This window comes from Ambystoma mexicanum, chromosome 3q (assembly GCF_040938575.1).
Source record: "Ambystoma mexicanum isolate Mex_15411 chromosome 3q, UKY_AmexF1_1, whole genome shotgun sequence".
Classification (NCBI taxonomy): Eukaryota; Metazoa; Chordata; class Amphibia; order Caudata; family Ambystomatidae; genus Ambystoma; species Ambystoma mexicanum.
In genome coordinates, this window is record NC_090926.1 from 380,769,774 (window position 1) to 380,788,021 (window position 18,248).

The following is an 18,248-nucleotide window of genomic DNA, read 5'->3' on the forward strand; positions in this document are numbered from 1 at the left end:
GCGGTCTCAGACTTGAGGCTATGCTAAGTTATAAGCCCTTTTGCAGGCACACACATTGGAGCGCCAATTTTTAGGTTAGTAGTTTGCAGTTTTAAATGTACGCACATGATCGTATTTAACAATGTCCTATCGGTCTCAATTTGTGTGTGCTTGATCTTTTGAATGGTTAGAACAGTCTGCTTTTTGGATGAAAATTAGTTTGATTTTGTTATCTGTTTGTAGTGACCACACTCCACCAACGTCTGCTGCAACCCGATTTCCAGCCCATCTGTGCCTCACAGCTGCACCCACGACACAAGCACCTTTTGATCAAACGCTCACTGCGCTGCCGGGTAAGGTTTACCAAAGTAATACTCTATTTAAAAAAATAAATTAAAAAAAAGCAAGACCCTTCCATTGTAGTGCATTGTCACCTTGCAAATGTTATGAAAATTCTCTGGTTTCCCCAGACCAGCGTCAAAACCTTTGGCAGGTTTAAAATAGGCAACTGTTAACATCAGTCGTTAGAAGCCCAGGGTTAAAAATGGAACCATCATCACTGTTGGGTGAAGCAGCAGTGCTCCTGGTGTCTGGCTAGAAAGCCCACGTATATTAGATAATGTAACTCGCTGTACTTTTTGATGGCTTTGGTGGGTTTTGGAATTTGTTTCAGTGGATTGCTATTCTCCCACAGATTCCTCATCTGATGGAGATCTCATGCAGCTCTGCTGCATGGGATATCTGTCAGATGAGGAATCTGCGTGACAAGAATCCATAGAAAGAACATTACGGTAAGTAATTTCTCCTTTTCTTCAGTCAGGTTTTGGAAAAGCCTGACTGAGTGTGGCCCTGTTAATATGCGTTCTGCCTTAACAGTCCTTATGACTCCAAAGACAGGGGTTAAACCACAAGTGCTCCATAGCGTTTCAGGAAATTAACCCATTTTTTGTTAGTCATATGGCTAGACTGATCACGTTTTATTTGCCTGTGTGATACGTTTGCATAGAGTGAATATCATTTTACCTGGCTGGGGTCTTTTCTTAAACCCCCCCTTTCCTCAATTCAACAAAATGAAAGCTGTCTTTGCCTACAAGACCTGAGAGGTCAGCGGACTATCCCTTGTTACCTGGAGTGTGTGGGAAAGTGGCCATCCTGGGCCACTGGCTGCCTGTCTCCCAGGCTGGGGGGGGGCTGTAATCTGCGTAAAACCAATTCTGACTGGCGTATTTAGATGCCTTCCTTTAGATACTGTGGATTCATTCCTATGTATTAGTGACCCTTCCAGAATTCATTGGTCTACTTGGATGTTTGGTCTGCCATTGACTCTTCACTCCTCTATTTGAAAGCTCTTGGTTTGTGATTGGGTGATGTGTTCACTTAGTGCTTCCCAGGTGAGGTAAAAGCAGACCCTCCTTAACCATTTACCCAGTTTGCTGACTGGAACTGTGTGCCACATTCCTGAAATACCTGCTGCTCTGAAGGACCAAAGCGCTGCACCAGCTTCCTTTCATGTCTGAAGAATGCAAAGCTATGCCTCTCCAGATGACAAGAAGGACCTCTCTACAGCGCTCCTTTGTCCATGTCTGGTGTGCACAAATGGATCACAGCGCCTGCCCAACGGCCTCATTTCCCAGAAACTCCAGACCAGGCCTGCATCGCCGGATCCAGAAGCGAGTGCCCCTTCACTGCCAGGACTCTGAAGTGTCTCTAGGCTGAACTAGTACTCTTCATCATAGGACATTTGGCATGTGCCCTGGTTTAATCTCCCCTGACTGGGAAGCTCTAGGGGCATGTGTTGCATTTGTTCCTGCTTCTCACCTCCTGGTCCTTCTGTGGCACAGCTCCTCTTCAGTGTGACTTCACAAGCGTTTTTTGTTCTCCAGCATTGGATCCTTCATGGATTCACATGCTCATAAATATTCCCCATCATCAGGCTGTGAATCCTCGGTAATAATAAAGCAGTTTGCTTTAAAGCTTAAACTGCTTTGGCACTTTATATAGCCTATTGCTACCACTTTGGGCAATACTTCACCAGCCAATGACACCAGTCCTCCTTAGCTCACCCGTGGAGGCCGTCTTCTGATTTTTACTTCACGTTTACGTGTTGCTAGTCCTCGTTGTTTCGCTCCTCAAAATAATCGTCTTTATCTATTTTTGAGACACTACTTAAACTTTTTCTTCACCATCCGTCACTTTTGTGACTGCCGGTAGCAGGGATACGTTGCTGGTGAAGACCCAGACCAATAACACAAAAAGGAGGTAGAAGGGAGAGAAAGCCTGTATACAACCAACCCTCAAAAAGGCCAACAACCTTTAGTAAACAACATTGGGGACAAACAAGCATCTTGATTCCATTTCACACAGGTAACCTCTGGACCAACAATGTAATTGGATGATAGTCTGCCCCTATTACATTAAATTAACAGGCAGTGTCAACAAACTAGAAAAATATGATTTTTATTAATGTACAAAAGTCGATCATATAAAAACACACAATGAAGAACAACACAGTACACTGTTAATATTGTACTGGCATAGGATAATTCTGGAGAGGAGCAGTGTGGTTTACTACCACTCAACTTTGCCTCTCGTGTTCTTCAGCTTCAACAATAAAAAGACATCAGTGCATAACATAGAACAGACAGTCAGTCTTTTGGGTGTAGGTGGCTGGTCGGAGTGGCTGCCCTCCAAGGTCTGAAGTATTTGCAGATAGTGTCTTGTGCTAGTGCAAATACGCAGCTGTTTTAACCAAACAAACAAGGTTTTTTCAAACAACGTTTCATTCTCTCATTCAAAATGTTACATCCACATCCTTCTCAACACACAATCATCCAACATGTTTCTTTCCAACAAACAAAAGAGAGGTATAAACCAAGTCGAGGGAAATTCGTCAGGGGGCTGTCAGGTAGGTCTATGTCAACAATTTACTCACCGTTTGGCGCCTAAGTCGCTGTAAGCTTAGATAAATGAAAAAGAAACCAACCCAACAATTGGGTGCTTTTAAAATTCAATACTATCCACCAAGAAATACAACTAGTAGTGTGAAATGAATTTGCTACTGATAATTCCTGTTACAGATACATCCACAAAAACAGAACTTTGTGGGGGGCGCTGTGGAGCAGCCCAAGATGGCTGCCTAGCTAGCAAGCTCTGTGTGGTTTCGGCGAGTATCCTTTATCATCTGCGATTTACTGCACCTTTGAGGACTGTCGGCTGGAGTTGTTGGGGACCACCTCCTGCTCACATCCTGCGAGTTTGGCATTGTTTGGCCCACTGGGGGCCTCCCACGGACCCCGGTGCTGAAATTCCCGAGGCTATGTCCTCGATCCGGCGGCGCCGGGACTCCTGGGCACACCGCCATCAGCCCTGAGCGGGCGAGTTGGGCCCTGGCGTGGCTGTGAGGGGCCGTGGCCAACTGCGGGTCTCCACGGGCAGCATTGCCAGGGAGTGGAGCTTTGGCTGGGCCTGTGCCGGAGCGCGGCCGCTCTCTCCCCCTCCCGCCCCCGCCCCTATCCCTGGAGCCAGAGCTCCTGTGAAGACCAGCGCCGCGTGTGTGCTGGGTCGTGTCCCGGGCACCAGCGGCACCCAGGTGAGAAGCGCCGGGGGACACATTAGATACGGCTGCGGCCGTACTAACGAGGCCACGGGCGGCCTGAAATATTAAGGGGCGGGCGTGAACGCTGAATGTGTAGACTGCTAAAGGCCCTGACATCTGGGCCTGCCTGTCTGCGCTGGAGGCCGGCGCGGGCCTGCATTACCTGGGGGTGTGCCACACTGAACTGAACTGGATACAGGCTCCCTCACCCCACCTACCCCGCATCAACAGCTTAATTATTTCTTTTTTGGGGAGCCAGCGTGGGACCGCTCCCCCACCGTCATGCCCCCCGCCCCCAGACCTTGGCCTTACCTGAACACCACTGGGAGGCCGCCTTCACTGGGGGCCTCGCGATCACCAACCTTGCACGAAGCGGCCACCCTGACGCTGCCGGCTGGCGCCCACCTCCGAGTGAGGATAGCTTCTACACGCTGGGCCTTGAGCGTGCCGTCCACCCCATCTAGCTTCGTCACTGTCGCGCGCCCACTGCCGCAACCGGTTCCCTGGTTTACGCTGTATTGCTAATCAGTGACTAGCCTGATCCTTGAAGCCCCCATCAATTGCTTTCTCCGCTGGCACTGCCCGCGGACTGACTTCACATCAGCCCTATTTCAGCATTCCGAACAGGCCGAAAGGAACTGCCAAGGGGGGAGCCATGGATACATTTGCTAGAGCCGTCTCGAGAGCTAAGGCGAGTCCGCTGCCACCCTTACAAGAAGAACCGGAGGCCGATTCCAACCCTGGCACATCGGAACCAGACCTCACCATCCTCATGGAATCAATGGCCAAAAACCTTGCCTCCTTCCACGAGAAACTAGATGACATAAATGCTAATGTCGCCTCGCTCAGGGCGCGTCTGGACCAGTCCGGGACTAGGATCACAGATGCTGAAAGCAGAATCTCTACAAATGAGGATGAAATACACACACTGCAGAACACTGTTGCATCCCTATCACGAGACATGAAGACAGTGAAGGCTAAGTGTGACGACTTGGAGTCTCGCTCCCGCAGAAACAACCTACGCATCATCAGCGTTCCTGAGAACGCCCTCAAAGGGCTCATGGAAGACGCTGTTGAGGCCATACTCAAAGATCTCCTTGGGGAATCCGGCGCTGTCACCATATTTTACAGTTGAGCGCGCCCACCGGGCCCTGTCGCCTCGCCCCAAGCCGGGTGACATCCCGCGGCCCATCATCGCCAGGATTTTGAATTGCCGGGACAGAGACCTCATCCTGCGCTTAGAGGCCCACACCGTCGGGATCTTCCCTGACTTCTCAGTCACGGTTCAACAGAAGAGACGCCAATACCTCGGCGTCAAAAAACTGCTCAGGGAGCGCAATTTCCCTTATGCCATCCTGTTTCCGGCTCGACTCAAACTCACCCACAATGGATGGAAAACTCTACCCTTTCACGGTCCCTGATGAGGCGGTGAAGTTCATAGTCGCAAATACCATTACACAACCCAGAGGCTGGTCGCATCAACGCTGAATACCCTTGGATCACCTTGCTTGAAGACGGCCATTCTAACTATTGATCCTTGATTTACAACGCGATGATGGCAATGTTGCTCTCCACCCAGCAATTATGCCCCCCTGTTACAAGCGGCCTGGCCACCAACCACGCTCCAGAACTGGAGAAACTCCTCATCCCTTCTCCTCATCCCTTCTCCTCATCCCTTCTCCTCATCCCTTCTCCTCGGTGCCTGTGACCGGCCGCTTGCCTTGAACTCTCCTACATCCGTATCCGTTTTTTTTCTGGTATACATGTTTGCTCCAGGGGATAAGCACTGGATCTGCCCACCGCAGAAACCTATGTTGGACAGCATCTACTGTCCGTTTCTATGCCTAAGATGCCGACCACACGGCAACAGTGCCCCTCACTGCAGTTGCAATGTTCTTGTTTATTTTCATTTGGTTGCCACTGCTGTTAGACCCAGGTTGGACCATGGAAGAAGTACGCCCACGTTGGGTGCTGCCCGTTGACCTGCAGCTGAAAGGTGGCGTTGGCTTAACCAGAGCCACTTGGGCTTGGAGAATTGTTGGCACTTACGTTGGGGGGGGGGGTAACACTGCAAGTTGGGGGTGGGCGAAGGCAAAGTTGGAAATTGGTTAAAGGAAAAAGGCATGGAAGGAGGGTGCATGATCGCAACGCATTATGTCTTTGCTGCAGTTGAGCGCACGATACTTAACAAGTATAGATATTACTGCTGGGATGTCCCATAATACTGCACCATGTCGCTTAACATCATGACATGGAATGTTCGGGGGCTGGGCAACTACACCAAAGCTCGCAGGATAACTGCCTATGCCCAGAGACACAGAGTCAAAATACTCCTCCAAGAAACACATGCTCTGGGGCGCCTGGCGACATGCCTTGGACCCAAACTGGGGTGTCAACAGATACTACACAAAATACTCTACCCAGGCCAGAGGAGTACTCACCCTAGTGCATAAATCGGTCCATTTCTCATTGCGCACTAGTCACCTAGACCCTGAGGGCAGATATGTGATACTTCATTGTCTGCTTGCTAATGTGGAATGCCTTCTCGTGAACACATATGCCCCTAATTTTGAAGCTCCAGACTTCTTTGATGCAATCTCCACCATACTGGCGAAATACGTCGGGGTCCCAATCATATGGGGGGGATATGAATCTGATTTTGGACAACGAGCTTGACAGATCTGGGACTGCCCGAAGAGCCACCTCACGTGCGGCAAACAGATTACACACACACGCATGCATTTGGTCTCAAAGATGTATGGAGAGTGCTCCACCCACAGGCGAGAGAACATACCTTTTACTCATCAGTACATGATAGCCTATCTAGGATAGACCCATTCCTCATATCAAGTGGAATGGTGGGTAAGGCCATAGATACAGATATTGCCGCGCACACTTTCGGACCACTCCTCAGTAATGCTGCGAATCCCATTGGGACACAACCAGCCTTCCCGTTCAATCAAATCGGAGGCCCTCTGGGATATAGTCTTCAAAGCTGAAATCCTGGCCGATATCCCCACCTTCTTTGAATGCAATAACAGACAGGATACATCCGATGGGGTCGGGTTGGAGGCATTCAAGGTCTTCATCAGAGGGATGTGCATCTCTAGGGAGGCCGGGGTCCTCGAAAGCATTAGGAGCAGCTTACAGCAGTCAGGGGTGAAACTAAAAGAGCTTGAAAAGCAGTACACATCCGCCCCTTCCCCGAACATATTGGCACAAATCAGATCGGAACTCGAAACGTTCGAGGCACATGATCAAAGGGAGATACAATACCATGCCCGCCCCACGACAGCTCGTAAATACGGTGAAGGGGACAGACCGGGGAGGACGTTGTCCAGATTGGGCCGTGCAGAGAGTGGCAGAACCCGGATAGATTGCATCAAAGATACGGCTGGTACCCTGCGCTGGTCTGATCAGCACATTCTTGAATCATTCACAGCGTTTTATACAACCCTATATGGTCCCCACCATGAACACAACCCACATGACAGACCTCCTGCTTGACCAAATCCCCATGACCCTTCTCTCCCGCGCTACCAGAGATCCGCTATATGTTCCATTTCCCTATACGAAATAACTGAAGCTATATCGAGCTGCCCGAAGGGCAAAGCATCCGGCCCAGACGGTCTCACGTCAGAGTTTTATCAGAAGCATATAGCCATCCTTGCACCCAGACTCCTCGAAGTCTGGAATAAATCACTCGAGCTGGCTATCCTGCCCCAGTCGATTCGCGAGGCTGTCATCACCGTGCTCCCCAAACCGGGTAAGCCACTTGATGATTGCAGGTCCTACAGACCCCTGTCACTAATCAACACCTACACAAAAATCTTCGCCAAGGTCATTGCTAGCAGATTCCTCCCCATAATGACCCACCTAGTCCACCCTGACCAAAGCAGATTCGTTCCAGGTAGATCCACAGCCCTTCACATTTGCCGGTTATTCAACGTCATGTCCAGAATTGACCCCAATGCCAGTGCAATGGCGGTCACCCTTGATGCCCAGAAGGCGTTTGACATGGTGTTGTGGCAGTATATATGGGCGGTACTCTGCAAAATGGGAATCGGCCCGCAAATTATATCATATATTAAGCTACTATACATAAATCCTGTGGCCAGAGTACTTACCAACTCCAAGGTTTTGCCCCCTTCGCGCTCCATAGAGGGACCCGCCAAGGGTGTCCATTCTCTCCAATACTCTTTGTGCTGGCTTTCGAACCCATGGCAGACAGTGTCAGAGACAAACTCACACGGGAGGGGATACGCCTACGAGACACTCCGGAGATAATCTCATTGTATGCGGACGACTTGCTCCTCTAGATTAGAGACCCGGCTGCCCATTTAGAGCCCATCATACGTGACATAACGAAAATTGGCACATTTTTGGGCTTTACCATAAATTACACAATCTGAAATCTTCCCGCTTACGGCAGCAACCTCCCAGCCAGAATGTGAATTTCCCCTCCGCTGGTCACCTGGGGCTATTAGATACCTCGGTGTTCAGGTATCCCTTACTAGATCCTGACTATTTGCAGGCAACTATGCAGCCGCGGCGCAACTTGTGGAGGCCCGGCTGTCGAAGTGGCACAATCTCCCACTTTCCTTATCGGGCAGGCTGTCCCTAATCAAAATAATTGTCCCTAAGTTGCTCTACATCTTCGTAAATGTGCCGATCTGGCCTGGGAGGCGATACTTTAGGGACCTACATACTACTTGCTCCCAATTTCTATGGCATGCTGGCACGGTTCGTAAAAAGTGGCAACATATGACTCTTCCCTACGAGAAGGGTGGCTTCACTGCCCCGGACTTCGCCAAATACTGGACCGCCGTACAAGCGCAACATGCCTCATACTGGAACACATTCACGGATCTTCCTCCACATGTGAAACTTGAGAAACTAGCAGGTGAAGAAGTCCACACCCTCTTCCTCATCCTCCACCATACATTCCATACTGATGCCCCAGCCGATCCCGTAGCAGCTACCACCACTGCGTGGAAACTACTACAAACACACCCTGACCACCACCCGTACTACAAATGGCTGCCCATCTGGCAGTTTCCGGGCTTCGGCCCTACTCATGACAAACTCCTTATGAAACACTGGCACGACCTGGGTTATCGAGCACTGTCCGACCTATACCCTGGAGGGAAGTTCATTACCCCGCAGACATGGCGGCCCGGGCACTCTGGCTCAGTGCTGGAACTGCTGCAGTATTTTAGGTTGAAGGCAGCAATCCGTGCCTATCCCGATGAACCCCCAGACTCGCCCGAAATCCATTACATAACTAACTTGGCGGGGGCCAGAGGCATAACATCCTCGTTATATAAAATGCTGATGCTTATCCCTGATGATGCGCCGCACCCAGCGCGCGATATGTGGAGTAACGAACTGGGTTTACCCCTTGCAGACGCATTGTGGAGAAAGATGTGCATGCATACACGCAAGACCTCCCTTACTGCCAGATATCGATGTATGCAATATAAGCTCTTGAATCGCCTATATTACGCGCCACACAGGGTGGGAAGGTTTGCACGCGACCAGGCTCACAAATGCCCTAGATGTAAATCCACAGATGCTGAACACATCCACATGTTCTGGGCTTGTGAAGCACTGGGCCCATACTGGAAAGCCATCATGGAGACCCTCTCTGAAATAATAGCGTCTCCTATCTCTCCCGCACCTTTGGCGGTCCTGTTCGGAGTATGGGACGAGCCCGAGGCTAGGAAGAGGTCTACATTTCTGAATGTCGCAACTATGGTGGCCAAAAAATGCATTTTGCAGTGTTGGAAGCGCCACACCCCCCCATCATTTTAGATGTGGCTAAAGGCCCTCACCTGGACTCAAACGTGTGAGGACTACATGAACACCCTACCGTTGACCTCTCGCCCCAAGAACGTATGGACCGAGTTCTGTACTTATTTGAACAGCAAGGAGGACATTGAACTTTTATCATCTCCCCCTCCGGGCGTAGAGAGCTTGACCATCCCGGAAACACACTAATGTGTAAATCCTAAGACTCATCCATTAACTGTTCTTCTCAAACATATGTAATGTCATGCATGCAACTGCGATATCATTTGTTCTATGCATCGTGTTGTTTATCTGTTCTCTCTACATGACAATAAAGAAAAGGTTAAAAAAAAAAAACTTTCAGTCCACGTGTTACCTAAGGAAAAAAGAAAACAAGAAAAGACCATCAGAAATTCTATCCAAATGTCATGCCAAAAGCTCACTAGTATTCAATTACCAGTTTCGAGTTTCTAACTCGATTTAGCTTCTCAGTTGTATTAGTGTAAGTTAAATAAACACTAACGGCCAACATAGGGACCACACAAGGATCCGAAGACTACACCGTTTTTCAAAACTTCATCACAAAAGACTCCTCACATCGAGCACTTAGCAAAACCAGGAGAGAAATCTCTCAATTTTGCAGTTGCCGCTAGCTTAACCGCGGGTATGTTTAGAAATTGGCTTACCATCAATAATAAGATGGTCTAGGATGACGCATCATATATTCCACCACAAGGTACTTTAGAGGCGATGAATGCGCAGAGAGGTGAAAACATTACTACTTGGTGTTGGAGGGCAAAGCTGAGTAATCTGCCCTACTGGTCGCTGTGTTGTCTATAAGATTGAAAAGTAGAGAAAGGCAACAAATTACCCACATCAGAAACGATAGGGGAGAGCGAAAAGCCACCCGTATTATAGTTAGGCTAAACCAATAGTACCTTCAAAGTAAAACGTCCCGGAGTCCGACTCGGGGATCAGTGTACATGACGGAAAGTGTCATGATCCATCAATCACGCCCCTTTTCGTCGTCCTGGTCCCTGGCACATCGGGGGTTACTCGCTGTAGTACACCCAACATGGCCGAATTCACAGAAAGCAGTCTATCGACCTTTACGTCCATGCAGCACGTTCCATAATGGAACCACGCCCCTGCGGCCCCGCGCGTCTCAACGCTATCGTTGGCTGAGGCTAGACGTGCGTCGCAGTTCGTGCTCCTGGAACTGAGTTGCTACTCGAATTCCCGGACCCATTCCTTCTCCTTCCTCCCCCTTGTACCTGTATTCCATCCGTGTTCAGCGCAGACCGCTCTCGTGTGCGACCTTCCTTCCTGGAGTTCTGTGGTCCCGGACGAAGAAGCTGAACGAATCCTGGAATCCGACAATGGCCGAGTGGGCTTATACAAGACCCGAACAGCACGGAAGAAAACGCCGGCGAAGGATCCCGCAAGGCAGCAAAAACAGGTGAGAAAAAAGGAAACCCGTGACAGAAAGTCCGTTAGATAGCGGGGAGCCGTATCAAGTTAAGCTGCACCTCGTCTGGCTATTCGAGATGCATCCACGACTCCCGAGTCTGTCGCGTGTAGGGAGCTGGCGACAAAGAGAGGGGAAGAGGAAATGAAAGGCATGCTAACTATAGCCCTTCGAGCGTTCGTCTGGTTGTTGGCGTCCAATCCTTACCAAGGAGAGTTCTATCCTTGTTCCGTACGGCGCCGTATTCCGGATTCTAAAGTGGGCGTGGACCAGGATGTATGCGTGATGTGCTTCCATACGTCTCTAAGTACGGAGGGACGTCTGCACGGTTACGTTCTGATTGGAGCCTATTGTGTCACATGATACTATGTTTATGTGAGTGGAAGTAATCCGATCGGCTCTTGCACTCTTGGGTTCCTATTGGAACCCATATTACCACGTGATCCTAAGTTTAGGTATACGGACGTGATGCAGCCAAAGCTTGCCGTCGAACATGTGTTTCCTGTCTCAATATTCTGATGCGGTATTCATAAATTAACCCCTAAATGCCAATCGCCTCGTTGCAAAAAATACAGAGAGGAAGAAAAAGCGAACCATCTAGGACAGAATGGCTAAGTCCTCGTTACAGTGCTGACGCAGGTAAGCAGCAAAACCGCCCAAAGTGGGTCAGGATTTCAAAAGTGCAACGACAACGACTAGTATTTTATGGGTCCTCTACACAAAACACACTTCCGTAAGGACAAGATGCTCGTGTGTTTAAATGTTTAACTCCCATTGTCAGTGGACTCGGGGTGTACACTGTTCTGTGTATGATTGAAGCACTCTCCAAATCTTTTTGCAGAGTGATAGATGTACGTGGACTCATCCATATGTTGTTGGTAGGCAGTTTGCCCAAAGCAAGTTTTGAATTGGTTCTCTATTCAGATATTAAGCCAATCAATTTTGTCATTAAGCCCTGAGATTGCACTCTTGGTTAAAAAGATGATTTACTGTTCCTTTTTTTCTCTGCTGGTATCAGGACTGGGTGTCAATTTGTATAGAACTGTCCATTGTATATCCTCGGTTCCATGCCCAAATTCAATCCAATGGTCAACCAATAGGGCATTCGCAGTTCTGTTCCTTAGGCAATTCTTATGCTCCCCAATCCTCAATTTCACCTTCCTGTCTGTCTTCCCAATGTAGAATTTCTTGCATGGGCACCAGATAGCATAAATAACCATACTTGTGTTACAGTTTGTGTGTTTGGTTTATTTCCAAGGCGAGCAAAGACCCAAATCAACTTCTGTGCTTCTTTTTGTCGAGTTGCAGTAGATGCAATGACCACATGGAAAATGACCTGTTATTGGAGGCATGTTCCATATTTCCGTAATGCTTCTTTGTTGTTGGATTCTTGGCGTAATGTCATTCCGGGTGATGTGGTCTTTGGTATTTTTGCTGCGTTTGAATGCAACCACAGGTCTTGGGACCGGGGTCTCGCTTTTATTCAATACAGACCAATTCTTTAGGATGATTTTCTTAATTTTGTTTGACATATCGCTGTAGGTATTCACGAACACTAGTTTAGTATCCTGATTGTTCCGTGAGCTATGTTCTTTATACTCCAACAGGGATTCTCGATTATTTTATTTTTAGCCCTTTTTAGGGCTTGTGTGGTTATTTGTTTGGGGTAACCCCTCAATTCCAAGTTGTCTTTCATGTTTGGTGGAGCTATTTCTTTTCAGTCTCAAAAACTGACTGAGTGGCAGGTTGTCCCGCACATGTTTTTGGTGAAAGCTCTCGTAGTGGAGCATTGAGTTTCTGTCAGTAGGTTTATTGTATGGTTTGACGTACAGTGTTTTGGACTGTATGTCTGTTATTGTAATGTCCAAGAGGTTCAGTTCTTTGCTCGAATTCGAGGTAAATTTTAGAAACCGATTTTGGATGTTCATCCGGTTAAGGAAATGAGTTCTGTTGGTGTACCCTTCCATATAACGAAAATGTCGTCAATGTATCTTTTCCATTTGATAATGTTCTTCAGTAAAGGATTAGTGATGTGGACAATCTTAGAAAGCTCAAAGAATTCCATATATAGATTGGCAATGATGGGTGCTAGTGTAGCCCCCATTGCCGTCCCCTGGATCTGTTCGTAAAAATCACAGTCGAAATGAAATTAATTTTCTTGTAGACTCATCTCAGCGCACCAAAGGATGAAAGAAATTGGGGTTTTGCCCACTGTATGATTATTCAGGAGTTTTTCTTCAAGCATCTCGATGGATTCTTTCTGTGGGATGCTAGTGTATAGAGCCACCACATCTAAACCCAGGAGGATTTCTATATCGGTGTCAAAAGGTAGGCCTTTCACTAGTTTGATCATTTGAGTGGTATCTTGTATGTATGATTCAATCTTTCGAACTAAAGGTTGAAGAAATGTATACCTAAAACTAGACAGGGGTTCAAGTACTGATTCCACACCTGACACGATCGGTCTGCCTGGCGGGTTGGACAGAGACTTATGGATCTTGGGCAACGTGTAAAACTGTGGAATAAGGGTTTGGTTTTAATAAGGAAGTCAGCTTCCTTTGGTGTAATCCACCCCCTTTGTTTGGCCTGCTCAACTTTTGCCCAATAAGTTCCTTGAGTTTGTCAGTGGGGTCACAGTCAAGATGCCGATAGTTGTCCAAGTCAAGTAATTGTCTGTTGCAGTCCCGTTTATATTTGTATTTGCCTTGTAGTACTATTGCTCCCCCTTTGTCCGCCTTTCGGATAACAATTTTATCATTCGTAAGGAGAATCTCGCATTGCATTTTTTTCACGTGTACTCATGTTCGTGAATGTCCTTTTGTTTCTGGTCTTTTCCAATTGTTCTAGATCATGGAGTACATATTTCTGGAATACCTTGGCCTCTGCGTTTTGTGCTTGACTAGGGACACTGAAAGTGGATTTGTTGTGTAGCTTGGAGTCCGAGTTGTCAGGTTCAGAGTCAATGCCTTGGAAAAATCATTAGTGGGTACAAATCCCAATCCCTTCTCAATAACCTTGATTTCATCTTCTGTTGGTGTGTATTCGGAGAGATTCACCATAATGCTTGCATACTGTGGGTGACTCGTGGCTCCAGGTCCCAGTCCCAGGTCCCAGTCCTCTGGGTTTCTCTCAAAAAAAGGCTGTGCAGTTGGCTGAGTTCTACCTTTGTTTTGGAAGGCACCACGATTAGAATTATTTTTCCCTTGGTAGTTGTTTTTTGAATTCCTAGGGCGGCGGTTGGATTGGCCTTGTCTGGGAGTCGGGTCTCCATTAGAGCTACCATTACTCGAGCTGAATGAAGAGTTCCTAAATTGAACTTTTTTCTGTGCGCCTTGCGCAGAGTTTCCTGTTGCCACAGTCTGAAAGTAGTTGTCTTGTGTATATTTAAATGCTTTTTCATGCAAAAAATGTAAGTCTTTATTCATCCTGCGGACCCGCTCGGTTAGGGTACTTTCTTTGAAGGCTGACATTTCTGCTAATAGAGTGTCAAGTCTTTTTTGTAGGTGTCTAGAGGAAACACATTTTGTATTGCTTCTTCCAAAGTTTTAAGGTCTACTAGGCCATCAGAGGATCTTCTTGCTACGAGACTCCTTCTCCAGTTTGAGACCTTTGCTCCAAGTGTCGCCTCATGAATATTTTTGTGGACGATCAACATGAAAACTTGCATATATTTCCTGCCCCCGGACCACGATGTGGACAACTGCTCCATTTTTCAGTCCTCATTGTCCTCGCTGGTTGGTGGCGTGGTTAGAGGAGGGCGCCAGGACCTATGACTCTGCCTCGGCCCGAAGTCATGCCTCTGCCAGGGATAGCAGGCACATAAAACAGACTCTACACAGAGGTTGCAGTCACATGAGGACATTTCCCTGGGAAAGAAACCTAAAAGGGGACAGCAGTCACTTATTTAAACTGAAACCCTCCACCCCTAATTCCCCCCCCCCTTAGCCTCCCTTCCACCGACGTCTGCAGCTGCCAGACCTCAGCCTGCATCGAGGGCCCTTTCCACACCGCGTCGACTAAGACTACTATAAACACTTGCCCCGCTCTTTGTAGAAGAGACATCCGTCAATATCCACGACGACAACCCCGTCAACGAGCCACGCTCGGTCGACGAGCTACAGGTGTAAATCATTGTCGAGACCAGCTACTTCGTCAATGAGTCCCGTCGACAACTCTGTCGAACAAAATCTACCTCCTGGTCGACTGCTCCGTCCATGATCGCTTAGTTGGTGACCACTACCACAGTTGCCAGGATTGCTCTGCCTCAGAGACCAGCATTGGCATCCAAACCGTGTCAGTGCTAGCTTCTTTTACTATGAGTACAAGTGTGGACAAAGAGATTCCTCCAGCACTCTTTTCTACCGCAGCCTTCAAAGGCCAAGCCACACTTCACCCTGGTGTCTGCGCCACCCTGCATGTACGTTTATCATTACCTGGACGACTGGCTGTTCTGCGCCCAGTCTCACCCGCTAGCACTGCAACACACAGAAGATACCATCCAATGCCTGCCCTCTCTGAGATTCTCCAACGTTCCGAAGTCCTGTGTGTCCTCTCAGAATGCTCCATTCCTTGTTTCACAATTATATACACTGCATTGCCTGGCTCCTCCTCTGGAGGAGAGGGGTGTTAAGCAAAGGTTGAATGCAGTACCATCTGGGAACACTAAAAACAACTATGACTACAGGTATAGGCTACCCAACCTTTGGTATAAGCCTGAACTTCACAGTTTTGGTAGCGTGTTGAGCAGCCAGGCTTATCGCAAGAGGGGAAATGTGAGCTGTAGTGGAGTTACACAAAGATTCACAGTTACAGGTATTCAAATAAACTCTTACACTCAAGGTTTCTTGCATGAACAATTCATTTATTTATCAGTCAGTTTTATAAAGCCTTCTTTAGAAGGGGGCAATATAATAGTAACACACAAATACCCTTCAATACTGTACACTTTCAGTTTCTGAATCGGACAAGACCCTTTTGGGATGGAGACAGAACCTACCCCCACAGGTGACTTCAATAACAAGGGTGCTGGGGACATTAATATCTTACTGTTAGCAATCAGAACACTCTTAAAAGTTGGTAAAAGGCAGAGGTTATTAGAACACAAGAGATCACCAATATTCTTAAGCGGGGCAAATACTTTCAGATCCTCTTAGTCATACAGTTCAATAGGATAAGCCAAAGTCAATGGGCAAAAGTCTTTGTTTAGGATGCAGCACTTCAGGTCAGTAAATGGAAAAGTCTTTGCACACGTTCTTATGAGTCTTTGATAAAAAGAAGAATCAAATGTAGGGCCACAAGCTGATTAGACTTGTGAGTTGCAGAAGTTACAAGCACTTCCACAGCAAGAGGGAAGTTCTCTTAGACTTGTTTTACAGTACCTTGGTAAAGAAGAAAAGATGCAGCTGATGACTTCTGTTCCTGTGCAGCTCTGCAGATCTCACCGTTCCTGGGCCTCAGTCGTGGTGTAAGAGGGAGGATGTCGGGGGGATTCCTGCAATGCACTGGGACTGGCAACTGGCAAACTTCACTTTCAGTGGATGTTTCGCGTTTTAGCTTCTTGCGTCTACCGCAAATAGAAACTACGTGGTTCCTGGAGGTCAAGGTGGGCTTTCCTTGCTTCTGGGGTCCCGCACTCTGCTGAGGGGGCTCAGGCTTGGTCAGTCCTGCTTTGTGGGAGTCCGCAGGGTCTTCCAATAGCTTTAAGCCAGCTTAAAAGCAACACACACAATCTGGTGTTCCTCTCCCTGGCTATTCGGTTTTCTGCAGCAACTCTGAGGAAATTCAACCAGCTCCGAGATGGATGTCCAGGTGGCTTACTTTGGAGTTGATTGGTCCCACCACCTTAAAGGGAGAAGTCGTCCTTGCAGGGGCTTCTCTGTCGATACGAACTTGGCAAGTTGGCACTGCAGCAGAGCTTCACCATGCAAACCAACGGTCCAGGAGTTGTAGCAGGCTTCCTCTTCAAGCTCTTCTTCGGTTCCTTCGTCCAGTGGTCGACTCTGCCTTCCAAGCCAAAAGACTCGCCTTTTATTCAGTTCTCTCCCAATCATTCCAACCTAGCTGTCACTCACCCAACAGGGTGGCTGTCCTTGCCGGACAGTCAGCCAGCCAATCACCACAGAGTGCATTTGGGTTTCTTATGAGACTAAGCACAGGGAGTTTTGGGCACCTCCCTCTTCCTGCCTACCCCAGACACTCTGGAGCCAGAGGCGGGTTTCACTCAGAAACCCTGCCAAAGGTGAAAGGAACAAAGAGACCAAACCTGGTTTGGTGCTCAGAGAAACTCTCTAGAAGGACCTTTCAACAAAGACATGGCGAAAAAAGACCGGGGGGCCATTTTATCAAAGATGGCTCTGTGCCATTTTGAAAAAAGATGGCTCCTGCGGTTGCTTTACCGGAGCCGAGAACAGTTGCGGTAAATGCAAACCACAGTAGTTAAAAACGAAAACCACTGCCACCAGCCATTCGGTGAGGAAAAGGTAACATAAAAATGTTACATGAGGATCTAGACACAGGGGATACTAAGTAACCCCTCCAGCATTCTATTGTAAGATGTTGTGTGATGGGTCTAGAAAGTTAAAATGGTAAGTAAAATAAATTTCACTTTACTGCTCTGGGAAACAGTAGTTTATCCCAGAGAAGGTATTTAAACCTTGGGAAATCTGGAAGACTTCCCTGTGCCACTGCACTGAATGTGCTGTATGACACAATGTAAAAGATGAAGCCTATGGAGTTCGTTAGACTCCATAACCAAAAGAAACAGTGTATAAAATCACATTAAAATACATGAGTGGGGGGGTGGGGGGGGAGGGTCTCACTCTCTCCAGGTCCAAAAAATCAAGTCCTCAAAATCCAGAAAAGTTGCTGGGTGTCTCTAAGGTAGAGGGCATTAGCACATTTTTGAGAATTCTCCCTAACAAGGGTCAAGACCATAGTAGTTTGTTCAATCAAAGCGCTGCTCGGTGTGTCATCCTGCCTCCCTCTGGTTCCTCACTGCAGGCTGCCTATGAGTCCTCTCCACAAGTTTCTGGACTCCAGGTGGAAGCAGTTCTCGGACTCTTGATGTGATGAGTAATTTATAACATGCATGTACACAAGTGTTTCTAGGCGCGATAGAAATGGGAACGACGGTTCACACTCAGCCTGGTGTTCCACTGAACTCTGCACTAGTGGAATTCTCAGCGACGCCTCACACAAGGCTCTCCAGAGCATCAAATCAGGGTGATGAACACTCCTCACTGGAAGGTTTGGCTGCACACACAGACAACTTCCATGCCAGAGGCCTCTGCAAGCCAGAAGACGAAAGGCTACACCTCAATGTGTTGAGTTTTGCGCAGTGTTCTGGGCCCTCAAGTCCTTCAAGCCACACCTCCAAGGCAAGGTTGATTGCATCTTCTTAGACAATACAACCACCAT

The 18,248-nt window shown here is 47.9% G+C and overlaps 1 protein-coding gene across 2 annotated transcripts in view; it reads left to right on the forward strand.

The window, feature by feature from the left end:
- Positions 1 to 18,248, forward strand: part of DCTN4 (dynactin subunit 4) — a 447,710-nt gene that overhangs the window by 189,524 nt on the left and 239,938 nt on the right. For both annotated transcript variants that reach the window (XM_069654034.1, XM_069654035.1), the window contains one exon: positions 223 to 332. In XM_069654034.1, the coding sequence (XP_069510135.1) occupies positions 223 to 332 (110 nt within the window). The remainder of the gene's footprint in view (positions 1 to 222; positions 333 to 18,248) is intronic.